Raw genomic sequence first — 22705 nt, 5'->3', positions numbered from 1 at the left:
TAAGGGTATGTGGAATTATTTCTTTAAAAAAAAAGACTCACACCCCTTTAGGTCTAGTTTCTGAGTTTAATGTACCATTGTGAAGCATCCCCACATGGGAGGTTGAGTGCAGCGTAAACTCACCATCTGCCCAAGTTTGCTAAGATGAATGTTATGATTATTTTATGGCTTCCAGAAAACAATTTGTACAATTTATGGCCAGGGAAGGTTTTCATTTCTCTATTCCTTTCTGTTTGCATTAAAAAAAAATCGAAAGAGAAAGAAACAACCCATTTTGTGCTCTGGGTGACTGATGGATGAAGAGGGGGACAGCCAGCCTTCAGCCATCGTTTCTAACCATTGTCATCCACATTTGCGCTCATGGTCTGTCCAAAGCAACGGTATCTGTTGTTGAAAAGACCACAGTGGAAACAAACAAACAAAAACCCATAACCATGATTAAGCTGGAAAGTCATCAAAAATCTGGCTGAGCTGGAAAGTCATCAAAATTTGCTGGTATCCACTAAAATGGAACATCCATTGTATAGCTTAGCCATTCCAGTCTTAGGTATACACCAAGAGAAATGTACTCATTTGTGCAACAAGACATGTGAGAATGCCCTTAGAAGCATCACTCATCATCGCCCCAAAAGGGATACTACCCAGATGTTCATCAAGATTAGAAGAGAGTGGTACCTCCACACGATGAAATTCTATACAGCAATGGGAACGAAAGAACTGGAATGGCATGCGACAATCTCGCAAACAATATCTTGAGCCAAAAGAAGGCAAACAATAAAAGAAAACGTACGGTATGACTTCATTTATGTATTAGAATAACAGGCCAAAAGAATCCATGGCTTCACAAGTGAGGATGGTCGGTGGAAGATAGTGATTGGAAGAGCATGTGGGGGGTGGGGTGGTTTCTGGGGATTGGTGACATCTTGTTAATTGATCTGGATGGCCAGTTTATACAAAGTCATCGAGCAGTATATTTAATATTTGTACACTTTCTGCATTTTTGTGATGCTTTAATAAAAAGTTGTAAAAAACCATTCCAAGCCAGAACGAGCAGTGTGTGAATGAGTTGATAAGTAATGGTTTTGACTTGTAAGTAAATGCTGTTCCAGCGCCTGCGGAGGTACCAAAGAGATTCCAAAGGGACTCTGAGGACAAGATGCTGTCGGCCAGAGTCCTTGGAAATCACGCAGAGATTGGACTTGATGGTGTCAACGGGGCCTCCTCTTCCCCATCAAACGCGAAGGACCAGCAAGGCCTTGGCAATGAGCCGGCAGAGCAGCCACGAGGAAGAGGCCGGGACGGCGGCGCAGGGAGGATGCCCTGCAGTCACGTTTCACATGTCAGGAAGTCCCGACCACTGAGATGCTCCATGGAAGTTAATTTTCTGGATAAGCCAAACTTCCCTCATTAAACACCTCCTTCCTTGAAAACAGAGTCATTTGCAACGGGACCCTTTCAACAATGCATTTCAGACCTCCCTGACTCTGAAGAAACCACAGCGTAGAATTTAACCTTTACATCAAGTAACGACACTAGCAATTCAGTCCTGTCTGTGTGCCAGGCCTTGTCCCACATGCTTCCCAGGAAATTTGCTCTAAATCCTCCCCAAAAATCTATGAATTAGGTCCTATTACTCTTCCCGTTTTACATATGAGGCCGCAAACGATTAAATAACCGCCCAGGGTCATTTAACAAATAGCGGCAGGGCGAGGAGAAGACCCCTAGCTCCACAACCTACACCCCTACCCTCTGTGCTCTTTTCTTTACAGCTTCTGGGATTTCGCGCAGGCCACACTCCGCAGTGCCAACAGGTGGACAAGAATGTTAGCTGCACCTGTACAGAGATGGAGTCCTCATTGCTTTTCTTTCCACGTTTCTTTTCTCCTTCATCGGTTATACTATTAATCTTCCCATAAAGTTACAACCCAAAACTCCCACCTAAAGTCAGATAAAAATCTAGACCATTTTGTTTTCACCACTTTAAATAAGCTCTCAATCTCCTTACATCTTTCTATTTGGCTAAAATATCCTATGGCGTTGGACCAACTTCCTTATCAGTTTAAGAAACCCTTCTGTTTGCATTTCAAAGAGTCCTGGATTTGCTTTTCCTTAACACAACTCAGAAGGAAGCCCGATGCTCATCAGATTAACAAAAGCAGCCCTCAACTGGGGTCTCTCTTGCCTGCAGCGCGGCAAGGGGCGGGGGGAGATAAGCGCCAAGGCAGGCAGTCATTTTCTGCAAGGTTTATGTGCTGGCATAACCAGTCCTGCCGAGAAAAAGAAACCGCCATCCTTACCCGGTTTTCAAGCTGACCAAGGCGTCTTCTACTCCCTTCTGGTTAAATTTGGTCATATACTGATGCATGTAGGGATAGTTGTTCCGAATGTTCCTCTCGGTACTGCCGTTGGGCACCGTGCCAAATCGAAACGGCGGGGAATAGTCGTGAGGTCGCTGAAACTGGAGAGAGAGAGACAGAGAAAGGAGGAGAAAGAGGAGGAGGAGAAGTCAGCCGTGGTTCTGCCTTGTGTCAGGAGTTAAACGGGCGCACGCATTAGCACAGGACAGCAAAAAACCATCTTTGTGCTTGCTTTCTACTTAATCACATCTTCCACTGGTCCGTGAGCTCCAGGAGGTCAGAAACCATGTCTGTCTTGTTTTGCAATCTTCCCCAGTGCCCAGCAGGGCCCGGCTGCGTGCACAACACATATTGGTTGGATTGAGATTTTCGGCCCCATTATAGAGACTAGGCTGGTGGTAGGCACACAGGCAGGGCTCAGAACCCCAGTGGAGCAGGAATTAAGGTATTAATTTGGTTCAGTTCATCTATCCACCTTATAATGAAGTTTTCTGTGATCCACACCAGTCAATCTCTTCCTTGACCTCCCTTTACAGGCCCCGTCACCTCCCCTGGAAAATGATGAAGGGGGGCAGAATTTGCCACCCCGAAATATGCCTCTTTGGCATAAGGATTATTTTAGGCTGGTTATTTTTAAGAAACAGCAGACACAGGAGAAGCTCTGAAAACCGAGTAGAAATTAACCCTTTTGGAAGAGAAATTCACATTTCTTAGGAAAGCCTCCATTTCTAAGGGACTCTTCATCTCTGTACCTGGAAGAAGAAAATGACTAAAACTCTAGAAATTCCTGTCAGTGGAGAAGGCGAGGGCTGAAATCTGAACTAACAACCACACCCTCATGTACTGTGCTTTTCCCGGTCACCTCCCATAACTGGCCTCCCCTTGACCTCCCCAAATCTTCTTTTTCTTTAGCTGGAGATGGTGTTTAAGGTGGTGGCTGGGGCCATTTCAGAGTTACTCAGTTTTCCTGGGTCTCTCCCATGCGTACAGGAGGTATACACGTTAGTAAACTTCTGTGTGTTTTTCTCCCGTTAATCTGTCTTTTAACATAGAGGGGTCTCAGCCAAGAACCTAGATGGTAGAGGGAAAATTATTTTTCCTCCCCTACAATGACTATATGTTGCCATTCACTCATTCTCCACACTCACTCATGCATGCATGCGATACTTACTGGGGGCTTCACACATCCCAGGCATAGCGGCAGGCTCCAGGAATGTTTGTGGAGCTCAAGCCCCTACTAACCGATAGCTTCCTAATGGGGATGCCCATGTCTGGTACGGCTCTTGACCCTCCATAAAGGCTCATTGTCCACCTTCACTAGCCCTCTCTGATTGGCTGATGAGTCTGTTCACAACCTCAGTAACTGGGGCAACCCAACCAGATTAGGAGTCAAGAGGACCGAGTCTGAGCCCCGGAAACACAATTAAAATCTAGAGGCAGCACAGGGCGATGGTTATGAATGAGAGCTCAGGTTCACACGTTACAAAATCAGGTTCTATCACTTACAAACTATGACACCTTAGCTAAGTCACCTCACTTCACGCTGCCTCCATTTACTTTCCATCTGCACAGTGGGAAACATGTCACTACTTCCCTTGCAGGGTCGATGGGAAGATCTCAAATTAAAATGTTTGTCAAGTCATTAGAATAGTGCCTGGAACAGAGTAAGCACTCAAAAATCAAACTATTACTATGTTTCATTTTTACTATCATCATGGGCAGAAAAAGGAAATTGGGCCCCATTTTTCTGTGAAATAGGGAATTCTGGAACTAGAAAGTAATGATAGTAATGTCTAACACTTTTTGAGGACTTGCTTGGGGCCAGCACTGTGGCAAGAACTTTACAAACTCTGGCTCATTTAATCCTCACAACAACCCGGCCAGGTAGCTAATCTTAGGGGCTCCATTTTACAGATGAGGAAACTGAGGCTCAGAGAGGTTATGCGACCTATTTAAGATTACACTACTTAAAAGTAGTGGCCCGAGGGGCCAGCCCAGTGACATAGTGATTAAGGTCAAGTGCTCCACTTTGGCAGCCCAGAGTTCACAGCTTTGGATCCCGGGCACGGATCTACGCACTGCTCATCAAGTCATGCTGTAGTGGCATTTCACATATAAAATAGAGGAAGATTGGCACAGATGTTAGCTCAGGGCCAATCCTCCTCACCAAAAAAAAAAAAAAAAAAAAAGTAGTGACCCGGAATTCAAACCTAGATATTCCTGACCACAGGCTAAGGTCTGAACTCCATTGTTCCTCAGAGACTCTTGCTAGTGACCCCTCCTCTTTTAGAGGTGAGGACCTTGAGATCCAGAGAGGGGAAGGACACCCGGCAAATCCACGGCAGAGCCAGGGCTAGAATCCAGAGGTCTCTCAGACTTCCAGGCCAGCATGTCTTCCCCGGAATTGAGAACCGCTGGAGAAAGCATCCAAGTTTACCCAAATGTCAGACCAACTCGAAACATTATTCTTCTTTCCAGACTCACACTTCACTTCACCGTTAATTAAAATTTCCAGTTGAAAATCGTTTCCCCTAAATTAGGCATGCTGCTGCCTAATAAGCAGCTGCAACCAGATTTGGGGGAAGCGGCCACACATTGTCCAAACGAGATCCTCCCGCTGGGCGCCTTAGTTGTGATGTGAGTGTGTGTGTTGGTGTGTGTGCGTGGACAGCAAAATGCTCTTTGCACTCACACTGGCGAGCAGAGCCTCAGCTCGTCACCCAAAGAGGAGGAGTCAGCAGCTGCCTGTTCTGGGGGACAGAGGTACCAGGGCCGTCCGTAAATCCAGTTGTAGCAGCCGCTCCCAATCTCCACAGACAGCCTATTTGACTAAATGCCTGACACTTCCCTCCCATCTGGTCGCCGAGGAGCTACATGGCTCCTTTTGATTCCAGTTCTCTCCTGCCTCTGGTTTGCACAGTGTTACAGATATTCAGCCTCCATGATGAATTTCCACACTTCTCTGCCCTGGATGGTACCTCACTTACACAAAAGTGACCCCAGCACCCAGATCCGGGAACCCTTCCCGCTACACTAAAAGCTGTCAAACTTCTTAAAGCGTGGCTCACCATACATCTTCCATCCCAGCCCTGTAGAGACATACGTGCACACACACACACACACACGCACATGTGTGCATGCACAGCACTTCCCAGCACCCCTTTCTACAGGTGATATATTCTGATGTCATCCATTATGTTCCATTTTTTTAATGGTCACAATCCTTAAATTAATTTCATGGCTCACAAAAGAATCACAATCTACAGCGCGAAAAACGGGGCCAGGATGGCTCATCTCTGGAATTCCAGGGCCGAGCATCAAGCACACACTCCGTGCTTCTTACAGGAGTGATTTCTAGTGCAACTTTGTCCCAGAGAGTTTCGTGTGCAAGCAGAAAGACGTAAATGTGGGCTTTAGCAAGAGAAAGGGCGCTGCAGAGGTTTCCACCGCCAGCAAGCCCTCAGAGCAAGGGAATCACAGGTCAGAGGAACTCCTCACGGCTCCCCTCTCTCAAAGTAGCCCTCACTGTTCATGTTAACTGGCTTCCCCTGGCCTTGGGCTTCGAGGTTCAGCTTCTCACCAGCCACTCCGGAACTCAGTGGTTTGGGGCAGCTGCTTTAGCTCTCTGAGCCTCAATTTCACTACCTGTAAATTGGGGATTGCCTTTGCAACTAATCACAGAATGCTTGAAAGAATACCTGACACCCCCTAAGGCTTGATATACATCACCTCATCACCTCCTGTTACCCAGAGCGACTTGAGCCAAATAATAGAGCTGGCATCTCTCCAATTTGGAGGATTATAAGATTACATTCTAATTTTTTTTTTCCCTTCCCTAAGTGGACAGGTCTCAGAGTCATCCAAGTGAAGCAGACATGGAAAGCATTTTATGACGGAGGAAGTAGAGATGCAAGTCTAGGAAATAAATTTTTTTAGAAAAAAATGTAGCAATTAACCAGGACATTTCCTTGTTCCTCTTATGAACCCCAAACTACACATTTATTTAAAAAATCTATCTGTCTTCTGTGGCTGTAAATAACGGACAATGGCTACTGCAGCCCCTACTTCTAGTATGGTCTTCTCTTGCTGGTGAGTTCCACATGCTTTTTGATGTCGGTGTCAAACACGAGTGGACCTTAAAAGGGAGGAGAGGCTCAGAGGCCTGCATTCGATCAATAAGTCTGGTGGTCCAGGACCACCCAGCAGTCTAATCACAGTGCCCAGAGACAGCACAACTCCACGAGAACACATCCCTGGGCTCACCTACCAAGGGAAGTTCCCCAACTTCCCCCCATTGCTGCCACAAAAGGCCAACTCAGTGCAATGACTCCTCAGAGCCCAGAAGTGAAGGCTGATTGAAATGAGGCAGTGATGATGATAACGAGGAGAAGGAAGGAGATGAAGGGAAAGATGGGGAGAACGGAGGGGGGAGTGGAGAGGAAGGAGAGAGGGAGGGGGGCTGAAGGAGGACATCACACTTATAATAGGAGTAGGATTATCTACGGTGTGCCAGGCACAGTGTGAGGATGATTTCTAATCCTCATATCAACCTTGCCAGAATGGTATTAACACCCCTCCCCCTTTATTAGGAAATTAAGCCTTAGGGATATTGACATATCACACAATCATTATATGGCAAGGTCAGCATGTGTGTGCAGGTCCGTCTGACCCCAAACATGACGCTGCTCTGCCTCCCAGAGATGGACTTTCTCTACCAGAGTGATTCCCACCATCTTGGAAAGAGTCCCCACCATCCTTCCAACTTTCCTTTAACAATTCCCAGGGGAGCATCTACCCAGGAGTTCACCTACTTAGAACTTAAACCTAAGCTTCTATGAGAGCATCATGGGCTCCAAAGGTGCCTTTTTCCAGCAAGCACTCATATTGCAAATGGCTTAAAAGTATTATAATTCTGAGTTGTTACACAGGTCTTCATAACAAGAAAAAGATAGAAAGAAAAAAACCCCACTTGTGTATAATATTAAATTGATTTAATATAGATTTTTATTTTGCAGACTTTCTTGGTGTATCTGCTATTAATCTTCTGGAAGCATTTACCTTATTTACTCCAAGAATTTCACTGTTTATCTAATTGTATCAAACATTTCATTAAAAGAGCTATGTGGTTCTTGCTAACGCTCTGAGCATGGAAACTGAGCTGTGTTTCCTAAGGATGTGGTATCTGTTATTAGGTGTTTCCAAGGCAGAGAAGGTCAGTCTAATTATTAGTGGTTCTAATTAGTTTTCCCACAAGCAGTCATGTTATTCAGACCCAAAGCTATGTAGCAAGGGATTTTTTTTCCCCTTGCTTTTGAAAATAGCAACAAAAAGCAAAGTATGCTGCCAAAGATGTTCTTGAAAAATCCCCTCCTCCAGGACATGGCTCCCTACCACTTCCACTGTGCCTCTGGTCACTTCTTCTAGGGATTGTACTTTTGCTCCCGTGATGTGATGGAATCATATAGCCATGCTGTGTGTCTGCAGAGGATTTTATAGGCTGCAAGGCAGATTCACGTTTGCAGTGTCCTTCCGTCCTCACTACAACTATGTTTCCCAAATTGACAGAGAGGGATGAGGAGGCATGGCGAAGCCACGTGACTGTAACGGCACCACACAGCTCGTAAGGGGCAGAGGGGAAACAGGAACCAGACTTTCCCCCACTCTTAAGTGCACGGCTTTATGTGCTGCCTCACAGATGCCATAAACCCCAGGCAGGGTCAGCCAGAAGCCACTCCTGAGCCAAGGAATTGGGTGTACATGATTTATTAAGGGAAGACTCCAAGAGAAACCAGGAAGAAAGTTGGGGAAGGAGTTGGAGAAGGGGAGGAAGCCAACCAAGGGTGTGATCTTAGGCAAAGTCTTAGCCTGGTCCTGAGGGAGCTCTGGAGAGTACACTGCGCCTCTGAGCTTGCCCTGCATAGAAGCCACTGAGCGCCGGGCTTCTGGACTCTCACACTGTCAGCCGTTGGGTACAGACAACTGAAAGGACTGAGGGAACTTAAATTTCCAGGCATTTACAGCTCCTGGGCCCCAAGGTAATCATCCTCTGAAGATCCCTGGTGTGAGCCTTTGTCAGCTAAGGTTGGGCTGGGCGCACAGAGCTGGGAGGGGATCCCAGGAGAGCCAGGTGGGGTGCCTACAGTATCCAACACACCCTGCATCCCTCACTCAGTCAGCAAGAATGCACGGAGCACCTACTGAGTGCCAGATGATGACTCTATCGTAAGCACTCCCCTGACATCCCCTTCCCCTAAGTCAATTTTAATCTCATCAGTCTTATCTCCTTTATAACACTCATCTCCGCCTGGAATTTTCTTCTCCATTTACATTTACTTGCATGCTGTTTATTTCTTCCTACTAGAATTGCTCAGGCTGCCAAGTTCACCACAGTGGCCAGGAAGACCTCTCCCAAGAGGTCATATTTTCCCAAAGGCCTGAAAGTCAAGGAGGAGCCAGTCATGAGAATAATGGGGGAAGAACGCTGCTGGCAGGGGACAGGGCACCGCAGTAGAAATAAACTTGGAGTGTTTAAGGAACAGAGAAGGGCCTTACTGAGCCAGAGGGAGGGAACATGGGCCATAGGCTTTGGCGTCATGGTGAGTAGAGTGGCATTGACTCAAGCTACAGTGGGAAGCCATCCGAGAGAGGCCAACCACTCCCAAGGGTGATGGCGCTTTTGTGAAGGTAAATCACCCCATGCTCATCATCTCTCTGAGGACAGGTCCCTCTGTACCTCTTTCACCCACAGCGTATGTCACAGATAAGCTGTTAAGGCTTTTCACGGGCTGATTTTCTATTCAGCAGTTTGTTGATGGATGCAGAAAGGAAATATGTAGACTTACGTCAACAAGACAGGATAGCAAGATTTTATAAAGAGAGACAAATTATCCAAGCACACGAGACAGAAAATCGTTGCCGTGCTGCAATTCCCACACTGCTGAGCTTAGCAAGTCGGGATTTGTTTCCTGAACCTAAAATTTCAATAGAAGGATGCACCCGGCTTACCTCTTTTCTTCCTCTGCGTGCATTTCTGAATAGCCTCTCACACCCCGCAGCCCTCGTTACATTTCAGTGGAGAATGAGAGAGCAGGTGTTATCGCTCCCCTCCCACGGGTGTGGGAAGCAGAGCCCCATGAGGGAGGGTTGGAGAGGTGTCTGAGTAAAAGGAACCAGCGGAAATGAAAAACCTCTCTGCTCCTTTGGCGTCCCTGGGAGAAATTTCAGGTGAGTTGGGAGTGCTGGTGCCGGGGCTGACTTGCTACATAGTATAAAGGAGCTGTCAGTTTTGTCTCTGGGTGGGGCTTAGAGGTGATGTTTATTTTCATGCCATTGATGGAGAATTTAATGCATGGAGTAGATAAGAGACTCATTCGACGTCAGAGAACTGGGAGGTACCTACAGCCTAGAACACCCTACTTCACCCCAAGTTTCTCCTCGTCCAGGCTAGAGGATCTTCCCCAACATTACACTCTCCTTGAAAGGATGCACTCCAGCCTGAGCTCCAAGACGCCCTTGAGTCACAGAGCCTCTGTAAGCATCATCAGCAAGATCACATAAACATGAGAAATGACCACTTGGGGAAACTATGCTTCCGAATTCCATCTGGAGTCTTTTAGACTTAGGAGAGCTAAGTTGACGATTCTGTCCCTAAACTTTTTAGAAACATGCCAATTTAAGTTAGGAGGGAAGAAAATCCTCTGGCTTTGTGCTTTCGAGTTGATGGGTTTGTATCAAGGCAGACTGAATCGCTCCCTTTGGAGGGGAGAGCATTTGAGATCAACCCCTCGGGCAGAGAGGAAAGCAAGGTGACCTTACCTTTTTGTCGCTGAGGCCCGTCACTTGGTCCACAAATTCCTCTTGGATCATGAAAGCAGCCAGATTGGCTGTGTAGCTGGCCAGGAATATGACGGCAAAGAAGGCCCACACGGACACCATGATCTTGCTGGTGGTCCCTTTAGGATTCTGGACAGGCACGGAGTTGTTGAACACCAGGCCCCAAAGGAGCCATATAGCTTTTCCAATGGTAAAAGAAGGCCCATGGGGTGCTGCGAATGACAGAAAGGACATTCTCAGTGCTGTCTCAAAAGGCACACATGTTTGATAACTATGCAGTGGCCCCCAGCAACACGGAAGGTTGCAGAAGATGCAATTGTATCATCGTTGGCTCCCATCATTGCCCCAGAACCACAGCCACAATCAGTCCTTTTTTCTTTAAAAATTAGTATTCTTCCCACATTTCTATCTAGCTGGGTGTTTGCCTTGTTTCTTAAAAGAAAATAAAAAAGAGATAAAAAGGAAGAGAAAATGGCGATGCAAAATGTGGGTTTGAATGAGAAGTAGTGTTACAACCTGTTTTAAATATGGATTTGATTTCAGATCAATCTCCTTAATAAGTGTAAAGACAGCCTTACAACAACGTGTGTGTGGGGGCTGCTCCGGTATTCGTCGGATGTGTGCACCATCGTACAAGAACCACGCAATTCAGAGGGACTGACGTTCGCTATTCTAATCTGAATGTCCCTAGCAATCGCTCCTGTTCCAACTCAGATGTGAAGTGTACACAACATAGGAATTAAACCAAACTAAACCCTCTGCAAATGGAGAGACTTTAAGGAACGGAACAATAGAGCTTAATTCCTCCAACACTTCACAGATGGAAGACTCTCGGGTGCGGGGTCATGGGAAATGAACTGTGACAGGCCGGCACTTTTTCTCCCTCAGTGTGTCCTTGCAACAGCTATGTGTCCCTTTTAAGATTCTTCAATGTTCCTTGCAACAGGCTTAACGAAAGAGCCAGAACAATTTGGCAAAATGCATTGGCGTGGGGACTACACAGCCTGTAAAACGCACACGCTAGGGCTTTCGAGTCTGTTTTGCACAGCGGAAAAAAAAATCAATTTATGCCCTCATTTCATGGGAAAAAACATCTTCCTTTAACACAAGGTTAATTTTTATGTCATTTAAGTAAATGAAGATATGAAAAAATGATCTACTCCGACTTCAGTTGGCGATGCAAGCAGAGTGGGCAATAAATAAAGGGGCAGAAGTGAATTCAGATGGATGGAACTTATGAAGTTCCGGGCAGGGAGCCGAGGAGACGCGAGCTTTCCACACACTGGAGGCTGAACTCAGGCTGTAGCAATCCTTATAACGTCCACAGACAACACACTAAAGAGAAGGCAATGAATTCTATTCGTCCCCGTCTCAAGATCTCCTGTTTCTCTTTGCCTAGTTTTATGATCTTCTGGGCTTATTCCCAAGAGGCTGAGAACTCAGGAAAAAATAATTCTAGTGAACCCAGTTAACTTCATGAACTGCTTAATTTGTTAAGGATGCATACTGATCAGCAGTGGCGGCTACTTGGGAAGCAGAAACAGGTAGTTGCAAGGGATCTGTCCAAGACTTTCGGGAATCCCTGATTCCCGAGTACTGTTGCTGGGCTGCGTAGTTTTCCCCGCAAAGTGCGGTGAAATGGAATTGAAAAACATTTTGCCCAAAGAAACAAGTAGCTCTCCTTTCCAGAGAGTTTCCACATGCAGATGAGCAGGAAACAAGAAGCTTCCAGGTAATGAATGGAAGGGGTAGGGAGTGGGCAAGCTAGATCCCTTCCTTCAAATAGTCTTCTAGAGTGAGCTTCAGCCAAGGGAGAAATTCTTGCACTCGATGGCCTTCAGATAACTTTTTATCCTTCCACTCTGTTGGAAAGCTCCTCGCTGGTTAGTTGCATTACCCTTTTAATGAAGGCTGGCAATTCTCCCATTTAAACAGAATATGATGATTTATGGCGTTTTTCTAGGGTTTGGTTGATTGGAGATGGTTTTTGAGTAACCATTCACTCTCCAATGGTTAAGAAGAAGTGGGAAGAGTTCAATAAAACTAAGTTCCTGATAGATTCCCAGGACCTGTGGACTGTTTCCAAGACAGAATCCTACAAGTGAAAACAACATGTGGCAAATTAGAGGGCCTTGTTTTTGAATGACAGCACCTTGAAGATCTGCCATCTTCCACCATCTTGAGTCATTGTTCAGGGAAGAGACTTGGTCCTGGCACCCTTCTGATACCATCCACTTAGAAGTGTTGTGCATTGAGGAGAATTCACTCAAAATGGTGTAATGTGTTTATGTGTACGATACGAATACTGGCTTGTGTGGGAGCCTCTTAATGAGTTATAGCCAATGAATGCCTCCCAGTTCAGTTCTCTATCTACTGATCGCCACTTTGTCAAGCACTAGGGTCAGGCACTGTCAAGAGGAAAATGCAACTCTTTAGGGAAAAATACCGTTTTGTAATTATATTTATGGTGAAACAAATGCAATGATTCAGTAGTTTGGAGAATATTCTTAAGCCATTTAAACTATAAAGCCGTTTTCTTTGCACAGATTGAAGGTGAGGCTCACTACAATTTTAACATGTCTTTTGACACAGATTTTTAAGTTAATTACCAAAAAACCTTCAAATCTGCTTTCTCCACAGATTGAAGACGGGGAGTTTTCACCTAACAGCTATTGGCTCCACACTGTAACAAGATTAAAACGTTTCATTTTGTTTTAACCTTTTTTCAGTTGAAGTGAATATCCCATCCTTGTATGGAATTATAAGGAATATCCATGACGTAACACCATTCATATGATGGGATAGGAAGGCAATATAGGATACTGTGTTCTAAATCTGAAATACTCACTGAAAGTCAATTAAATAGCATCAGCTTTGAGTCACGCTTTGAAGGCGTCCTACCTTTCCCTTTGGCTAAGTTTCTGTTGTATCCAACAGGACTGAAGTATTCAAAGACGAAAACAGCTATGGCGGAGACAATGAGCAGCATCACAAACATCATGACCCAGACGGAGGCGCTGAACGGTTCTGCAGATAAACAGGCCAGGGGAATAGAAACAGGGTCAGTTAACTCTTCCTCACCACCGGGGCCAGCAGGAAGCCCAGAGCGCCATTTGTGGGCTGACCGAGAAACTTTCGCTAGTGTGAATCTGACCGTTTGAAAGAAGCTAATCATTGTTTATTCACATGTTTAAATCTTTCTTTATTCTACAAAATATTTGAGGTATTTTAAAAGACTGCACATAATAGGATAAAAATAGAGAAGAGCATATGACACTTTATAAATCAGGTCAAGGATAATAAAAACAAAAGAATGGTAAGACCAAGGGAGAAAGTTAGAATGCAAACAAAGAGGCCACAGGGTCCTATAAGTCATATGTCACTTAATCCTGGGGACACATTCTGAGAAATGCATTGTTAGGTGATTTAATTATTGTGCAAACATCATAGAGTGTATTTACACAAACCCAGATGGTATAGCCTACTACACACCTAGACTCTATGGTACTAATCTTATGGGGCCACCATCATATATGCCGTCTGTCACTGACTGAGATCTTGTTATGTGGTGCATGACTAAATAATCATAGAGTCATCCAGGGGACCAAAGCTAGGGAGAAACAAGTCTAGACTCAAAAAGCCAATTACAAGGCTCCTGTAAATCAGCATGAGTTTTATTTTTATTTTCATTTTTATTTTTACATCCGGGAGGGGTGATGTCCAGGGAATTCCAGGAGTAAAGGGAGAATGATAACCTGTTAGAAAAGGATCATAAAATCACGGGATTGATGGGAACATGGGGAGGTCATAGGCTGCCACCACTACTACCACATTCTCCATTTCACCTTCTGCTGCAGACAGATGAGAGCTCTACAATTTTAAAATCTTGTTGATGTTGGTAACGGGCTTAAATGCAATTGAAAAGTCATTTGAGGATATTACATTCACAAGATAATTCAGTGAAAAAGCATCACTTCAGAGCAGAAGCAATGAAGTAATAGATAATTATTTCCCCTAAAAGTAGTTTTCATCAGTTCATTTTCATGTGGATGTCTCAGAAGGGCTGGCCAAGTCACAAGGTTCTAAATCTTAGAACACTCTAGAAAGGTAAGAGATATTATGTAAAATAAATTAATATTTTTATTCAGTCTGATTGAGGATATGAAAATGAGCCAAAAGGAGCCATTTTATCCATGTATGACAAAGATTTGCTAGAAAATCAACAGAGATTAAATTTTTAAAAAATGACTGTATCGCCATCTGAATGCACCATTGGGAAGAAACCGCCCTTGGACACCAACGAACTTATAATCCTTTCCATCATAAGCAAACATTTTCTGAGGGTAAAATATAAGAAGCCCAATAATACCTCTTGAATTGTAGACATTTTATTATTTTTAAATTGCTTTCCTGACGAAGCTAGTAATAATCATAAAGAACTAGACTGACAGCAGGCCACCTTGTTATTAAACTCTGTGACTACCTAACACAGCTAGAGGTCATCACAAATTCCAATTTAATGAGCTTAATATATAACCAGAAATTCACACATCTGAAGCTTTAACTAGAGTGGACAATTTTAAAACTGGAAGGAATGCTTTGCGTTGCAGTTTTGATAGTGCAACTATGTCCAAAAGCAACAGGTAACAACACAACTCAACACAAGATGAGCTCGAAGAAATCAAGGAAACTACGACTGAAATTTATCTTAGTTAAATTTAGCTTGAGTAATTAACAATAGGATGTCCCTGAAATCATAGCAATTTGGTAACGAGGTGTATCCAAAAAGGAGAAGTAAATGAATAATTAGGAGATTAAAAATTGCTTAATATTCAAGAATAGAGATGCTAAAGTAATCCTCCAAGTTGGACATACAATGTCGTAGCGTGTCTTACTGGAGGAGGATCATTGTGATGAGTAAATGAGCATATACAGGTAATATACACAGTTGATGATGTGTGTTGCACACTGTATACACACAACGAATTAAATGGAATAGCTGTTTGATTCCATGGTTAAAGCCAGAATTGGTGGTGGGCATGGTGTGTTGTCCAGGGTCCTGACAAAGTCATCCTGGTTTAAAACATGCACGCACTTGTTAATCTGATAACTTCCTTTTCTCTGCAGGTTGTGATGACATTACAAAAAATATTAGGGGAAATCTTCACTGAATTCTTCTATTCACATGTCAGAATCTGCAAACCTACAGCGGACTTCATTTGGCAGTTGATGCATCCTAGTCACTAACTGGTCAGAAAATTAGGTGGGAGCTGATCAAGAAGCTGATCCCAGATGTTTTCTCACTTGGAAGTGACATCTCTCCCTTGACTTGTGAGCATGGCACAGAGACAAAGGGATTCTGCTGCAGTATTCCGGTTTTAAGAATTTAGGTACTACTAGTGCTCTGAAGGATTGCTATTCTCAGACACTACACATACACACACACAAACACACACACCCCACAACGAAGAAAAGCATTAGAGCAATAGTGAAGCACTATGTATAATGTCTAAGGAGTGACCCAGAAATATTTTTAGATTGCTCTGGATTACATCCTCTACTGGCTTAAAACACATTCAACATTTGTCCATGAAGGAACTTCGATCTAGGAGACTCCAGGTCAGCGTTTCTTTGGATCAAAGAATCGAACCTGCCTGGAAAGTCGTTAGAATTAAGTGAATGGAAATATTGCAAGAGATGTCCTCTCTGTCCTTGAAGAGTCGCTGGTTACATTTTTACACAAAAGCTCAGAGGCATTACCTGCAAGGGTTTCTGAAGTGAGTTAATGGAGTTTGCAGAGAGAGAATAGGAAATAACGAAGAGCAATGCAATCAGATTTCGAATGTTTTGGCTCTTCCAGATGACTGAGCCAGTGAATGGGAAAATGTAGCTTAGCACGGTTCATTATGACTTTCAAAACCTGCAGATAATGATGGTAAATAAGGGGGTCCATAGTCAATCGAATAGGGATGTAATTTAGTGACTAGGAAAAATTTTAAGTCTACTGTGTTAAAACAGCTTTGAAAATAGTTTTCTCTAGCTACAATTTAATTTTATTTTTAAGACAGTCGGAAAAGTAGGGGGAAAAGGAGGTTTGCCTAAATTTAGCAAAAACACGACTTTCTATGGAAATGTTCTACTAATGCAGATAAGATAAGAATCTAGGAAAACTGGGTTGAGGCCAGATTGAATATCAGCGACCCATTTTTATAAGACAATTGATATTATTTTCTCTCTGATTGAACTGGAAAAAAGTTCTCTCTAGCTCACTAAGGAGATATGTGGACAACTTGAGAAAAGAAACAGATCTCTTTTCCATTTTTTCCATGGACTCACTTCCTCCAATCCTCTCTTAATCTCCAGGGCCAAAGTTCCCCAAAGTGTCTGATAAGAAGTGGGGAAAAGATGATTAGGAGTGACTAATGAGTGAGAGTCTACCCAACAGTTATTAAGATTCTGCACGTGTTGTCAATATCAGTCAGTTGCATTTTTCGTGGCAGAGTGAGGCTCCCTTAGTAAGATACAGGCATCATTATCCATACCAGACACAGGCACAAAAGGAAGATAATGAAGTGTATGTTTGTCAAGGTTCACATTACTCCAACAAAGGTTATGAAAATTGAAGCGAGTGCAAAATCAAAGCCAGTGAGTGGTAAGGATTTCAACAGCTTAAATGGATTATCAAAAATGAAAATAGTAAATCCATATGTCTCTGTGAGTGAGGCAGTATCCAAAATCCTGTTAGTCAACATTTCACTCAAGAGAATGAAACATAAAAAGTGTCACTGGATGCTGACAGTACCCGTCAATGAAGACAGTGGAAGAATAAGAGCATGGGCTGGAGTTGCTGCCCACAGATTGGGTCTAGTCTGCAGTTCTAATTCCTTAATAGACAAAAGTTTTTTTTATCTCTGGAAAAATGTATGAAATTTAGTTGGCTTTAGTTAACTGTTTTCTCTCTCTCATGTGGTTTTCTGCTAGAGATCAATGTTTATCTTAACCATCCCAAATTTGAGACAAACCCACTGATATGGGGGTACGGAGGGGAAGTTAATCTGAATTCCATGATCTTCACTATCAAAAACCACTGATGATAACCAAATACTGAACACAACACTTTCCTTTAAAGAAAGAATAAATAACCGTTGGGTATGTTTCACGATTTCAACTACTCTAGCCAGGCTGCCTAATGCATATATACTTATAGTGCTAAAGGAAACCAGATGATAGAAAATATAGATTTATCTTGCTTTCAAAAAAAACCTTTTATGTAAAGACATAAATTTATGAAATAGTTAAAAAGACTTTCCTCCTTTACAAATCATTCAGCTTAAAACAGAGTCAAATGAAATATGATTCCATTAATTTTGAATCAGTGTATCCTCTTCAGACTATTTCTGTTTTGTTTATCAGAGTACAGTATAAATCATCGTGCAGTCGTCATTATTTTCACTCTCCATGCAGTAAATAAATGACTTTCACTCCAGTGAACGATGGAAGATGAGTATGTGGATGCTAAATAAAGGTTTATGGGCTGATTTAGATTAACTGTGGACAGACAGGTTTATTTTTTAAATGGTTCCAAGGCTCCAAGAAATATATCTAGCAATCTACATTCTACACAATCAAGGCCACTATCTGAATATGTCATTGTATTTTCAGCAGATCTTTCCTAGTTAAAGATAAATGAAAGACATTAACTGGGGAAAAAAGTGAATTGGAATAACTCAAATGCAACGTGCTCTGGAATATGCTGATGTGGTTAAAATGGAACTGAACAAGGTCCTATCTAGTTCCATCTTTTGAGCAAACAAGACAAAATACCTATAATTCCTCGTAGGAGAGCAAGAGTGATAATGATGGTCGCATACCTAGAAAAGCAGAAGGTGAGACGGTGCCATTGCTTCTCGAAACCATGACACTGATTCCTGTCTCCACAAAGGGCACGGAGAAGTCCACCACTTCAGAACGTTCCTCATTGATAGTGAGTGAGCCTACGGCCATGACTGCCCGCTGATAGACCACCTGGTGCGAGGCAAAAAGTGAGCAGTACCATTATTTATCCTTCCCATCTTCCCTGAGGACCTCAGGTCCTAAGTCTGAAGGAGAGCCCCGGGGATGAAAAGATAACTTACTTCACCGATCATTCCATTCCACACGTTGTTAACCTTTTTGCCATGCTTCCCATTAGTCACCAGGTAAAGGTCATAAGTAAACTTCACAGTTCTGGAAAGCTTCTTGAGGATATCGATGCAGAACCCCTTGCAGCATTTTTTAACATTCATTCCCTCATTGGTTGAATTGCTGTAGAGAAAATCCCAAGACCATAGAATATTAGTACTGGAGAATTTGTTCACAATCATTGGCTACCCTCTTCTACTATTTTTCATATGGGAAATTGATGCTCAAAATGAGGAAGTGGCTTTTCCAAGTTCATGCAGTGAGTTTATGACAGTGAAAATAGGAAGTGTTCCTAGTTACAATGGTATTCATGACAATAGCTAACATTTATTGAGTAATTACTATTAGCTACGCACTGTGCTAAATGCTTTCTATTAATTGTTGGGTTAATTTCCATGACATTTCTCTTACTGAGGTAGTATTCACAGCCTTATTACACAGATGAAAGTTACTACCTCTTATTTTTAAAAGTTTGTAACACATACAACGTCTTTAGACCAGAGTTTAGTCATCTGATCTAAATTGAATTATAAAAACTTATTGGAAAATGGAAGAGAGGAAGATGTGAAATTCTCAGGGGAAGGAAGAGTTTTTCTTTATCCTATCATTGCAGATAAAAATTTGCAACCAAAGGGAAGAAGTAAGAGCACCTTACTTAGGAAAGGCACCTTCCTTGCTGAGGAAAACTCCTCAGGTAAGAATCAGGGGACCAGGGTCTATTCTGCACCTGAGTCCTTGGACTTAATGTCTCTTGATCGAGTCATCTGTCAAATGAGAGCTCATTCATAATCTTTTCCCTCCCGCCCTACAGGCAGGGAAGTACAAAAGGCGACACTATTAAATAGCAATGTCCTTGATCAGGAAAAAGCCCTATTAAAATACAGAGTGTACACCTCTTAAAAGCTATCCTAATCTACTAACGTTAGCTTGGTTGTGCCAGTCACCTTGCATTATTCAACCGACCAAGTCATCCTCAAAGGATGCCCACAAAAATCGGGAATGTCTTTAAAAGGTAAGGAAGCAAGGGTCCTCCCAATTGGAGCGACAAGTACTTAGACAACTCCTCCAGGAAGATCAAGACCTCCCTGGGCAACACACTCGATTCCACCTGGACTGGAGCATTCTGTTAGCTCAACTCTCTGTCACTGAGTCATGCATGTCATGAGATAAGTGCTCTGTGTGAACATTCCATTGCTGGCACATCTACACGTTGGAATGTTACCTAAGCACTAAAGTGACGTTTATGGATATCCAGCATCATAATGGGAAAATACTGAAGTTACCACATCAGATGAAAAAAGTAGGTTACGCAGTGATACATACAGAATGATCATAGCTACGGTCTCGCATCACTTACCAAGGGGGATGCCTTCTGAGAAATGCATCGTTAGGCGATATCGTCATTGTGCAAACATCATAGAGTGTAGTTACACACACCTAGATGGTACAGCCTACTACATTCCTGGGCTCTATGGTACTAATCTTATGGGACCACCATCATCTATGCAGTCCGTCATCGACTGAAACATCATTATGAGATACATGACTATATAATAACAGGTGAACTCATGAAATATCTGGATGGAAGAACAATGAAATATGAAGCATAGCTGTTTTTGAATGGTGAGAAATGGTTTTTTTCTCTTTTCCATTTTTTTAGCTTTTTTCCCCCCAAAATGATCTACGGTGAGTATATACTGCATATATAATTGGATACACACACACATCAAACACCATTGGTGTATATCTACTATACCCACGAATATGGATAGACTTGACAATATAACTTTGAATAATGGAAGTGGGTTGCAAAATGACATCTTGTTCTTAATGCTTTCCTTATCTGAGGATCACAGATCACCTATCATGGACTGCTGCCTTCACATTGCCTCCCTCCTATCCTATCCCTGATCCCTGCTCCACCAACCCACTTCTGCCAGCCACGACCACTATACCACAATAAAGACTTAACTCTCTAGCGAGCAGGTTGGATGACCTGCTCTGACCCTTCTGCCCTCAGCTTAGGAGCCTTGGGAGGCCACATCTGTGTATATTTACATATGGTGATTGGTAGGCTCAACTCTGTAGTGTAATAGGAATTAGGTATCTTCTCTAGTCCCACCAATTTCCCAGAGCAGAGGGCATCAGGCTGGAATTACAACTGCCATAAATATGATAGAAATGTGTCCTAAGTACTCTAAATTAATGGCATGTCCAGATACAGTTTTCTTCTTGGTATCTGTGGCTCTTTGAAAAATGTGTCAAAATCAAATTCTCTCTTTTTCATCCTGGCCACTACAGGCCATGCATCAATGCCTCGTCTCCACCTCTTCCCATTTGTGTCTCCTTCACTCTCTGCTCCTTCCCTTCTTCTATCACAGCCTCTTCCTTCACCTGGTCCAGATTCCCAGGAGGGTTGGACAGGAGTTACAAAAGTCCCAGATTTAAGCTTCAAGATCACAGGCACATAGTCACTTACACAGTTCTTTGGCCTCACTGGGAACCTTAGGCAGTTTATGAGTTAATTATCCCCCCAAACCCCTAACACTAGGTGCATTTCTAGGTACTGATGGTCATTGATGCATTTTCACCCAACAAGCAGCCACTGAGTACCAACTCTGTAGGACAGGGAACTAGGCCCTGAGGACACGGGACGAAAAGGACAAGTAGCAAATGTGACAGTTGAATTTATCATGGAGAGTCTAGAAACACAGACCAGCTTGTAAGTGGGAATTTTGTTGGTTCCTATCACAGCCCCCACATGCGTGAGGAGGGGGTGTGACTTAACCACATAGACATCCGAGAGAAATGGTACCCATGCAATCTCCCTCAGCTCGCCACCATCACCCAAAAGAAAGGGTGGCTCATAAAAACAATATAGGGAAAGGGATCCAATAAATGATGCAATTCCCCAGCTCTACCATTTCCCAGTGTGGCCAGGGGATGTGAGCATGGCCATGCAAGTCAGACAGCGCTGCTTTCAGATCCTGGGTCTGCTCCTAAGCACCATGGAAACTCAGACGAGTCTCTTCATTCACAGAGCCTCGGTTTACTTATTTGTAAATTGAGATGCTGGGCACTGACCTTGAAGGATGGTTGGGAAGATTAAACAAAATAAAGCATCTGAAGCACCTCTCACATAAGCACTGAAAAATACATTGGCCCTCTTCTCACCAATGATGTGACAGTTTGGGGAATAATTAATCAGTATGGCCATTTCTCCCTACGTATCAAGCCAGATCATTTTTCCTCAATTTTCTCTTCATGCCTTAACATCCAATGAACAGGTTAGAAGAAAAGTCTGATTTCTCAGCTCATTACCTATTACTTGGTTTTTTGGGAAGACTGATGTGTGCCCTCAAGGCTCCTCATTTACCAGAAGTGAGAGACAAAGGGTTTCCCTGGGAGAAATCACCAGAAAACAAATATAACCATGTTATCTAAGAGGAATCCTTTTTGGAACCAGTCAGCCTGCCTCAGAGATGTTACCTTTAGGAAATGCGATGAATCTGAGCTGTATTCATGTTGGGATTAATGGATCTTAGTCATTTTCTATGGCTTTAGGGTAAGACAAAGACTTGAATCTCACCTAGGAAAACAGTGAGCTGCCACCTCCCACAGGAGCCAAAAAGGTGAATTTGGACCTGGTAATCTGTCTATATTCCTCAATAGAAAAGTCAGTTCTTCTAAAGAGAGTAATCATCGGGAGGTTCATTTTCTCCATTCGAATGTGACTCAGGACTTGTTGATCTATTGTTTTCAGCTCCAAGGCTTCTGATTTTAAAGACTTTAAACTCCTATTGTTGATTGTGAGGCACAAGAGCCCTACCTGATTGGCTCCATAGAAACAGAGGAGTCTTGTTATCACAAAGGAGGCCCCTACCGAGGAGACGCTCTTGACCTACGCCACCACTCTGCTTTCTCCATCTGACCAAGTGCTGTGCAAAGAGCCCCCACCCAAACCAAAACCTCCCTTAATAACTTTCTCACATTACCCCTTCCAGTGTCCCCCGGCTCATTACTATATAGTCCTACACTAGGCTTCCTTCTGTCTCCCAAACAGGCCCACCTCTCCTCCCTCAGAGCCTTTGCACCTGCTGTTCTCTCTACCAGGAAGGCTCTTCTCTCAGTTCTTCACACACTTGGCTCCTTCTCATCCTTTATATGTGACCTTAAATCTTACCTCTGTGAGCTAAAGGAGCCCCACATACTTCAAGTCACTCTCTCCTCAGACCACCTTATTTACATCCTTCACGACGTTTACCCTAACATGGAGCTGTCCTGGTCTTTCATTGGTTGAGCTGTTTTTTAGCTGTTTATGCTCCATGACTGCC

General features: G+C 43.3%; 1 protein-coding gene across 1 annotated transcript in view; it reads right to left on the bottom strand.

Moving 5' to 3' along the window:
• The window catches only part of GRIN2A (glutamate ionotropic receptor NMDA type subunit 2A), a 361604-nt gene that overhangs the window by 50518 nt on the left and 288381 nt on the right, over positions 1 to 22705 (bottom strand). Inside the window, exons 7-11 of the mRNA XM_008526526.2 lie at positions 18326 to 18494; positions 18062 to 18215; positions 13092 to 13217; positions 10173 to 10402; positions 2298 to 2458 (exon numbers count right to left, since the gene is read on the bottom strand). Coding sequence (XP_008524748.1) covers positions 2298 to 2458; positions 10173 to 10402; positions 13092 to 13217; positions 18062 to 18215; positions 18326 to 18494 — 840 coding nt within the window. The remainder of the gene's footprint in view (positions 1 to 2297; positions 2459 to 10172; positions 10403 to 13091; positions 13218 to 18061; positions 18216 to 18325; positions 18495 to 22705) is intronic.

This window comes from Equus przewalskii, chromosome 12 (assembly GCF_037783145.1).
Source record: "Equus przewalskii isolate Varuska chromosome 12, EquPr2, whole genome shotgun sequence".
NCBI classification, from domain to species: domain Eukaryota; kingdom Metazoa; phylum Chordata; class Mammalia; order Perissodactyla; family Equidae; genus Equus; species Equus przewalskii.
This window is presented reverse-complemented; position numbering and strand designations above follow the sequence as displayed.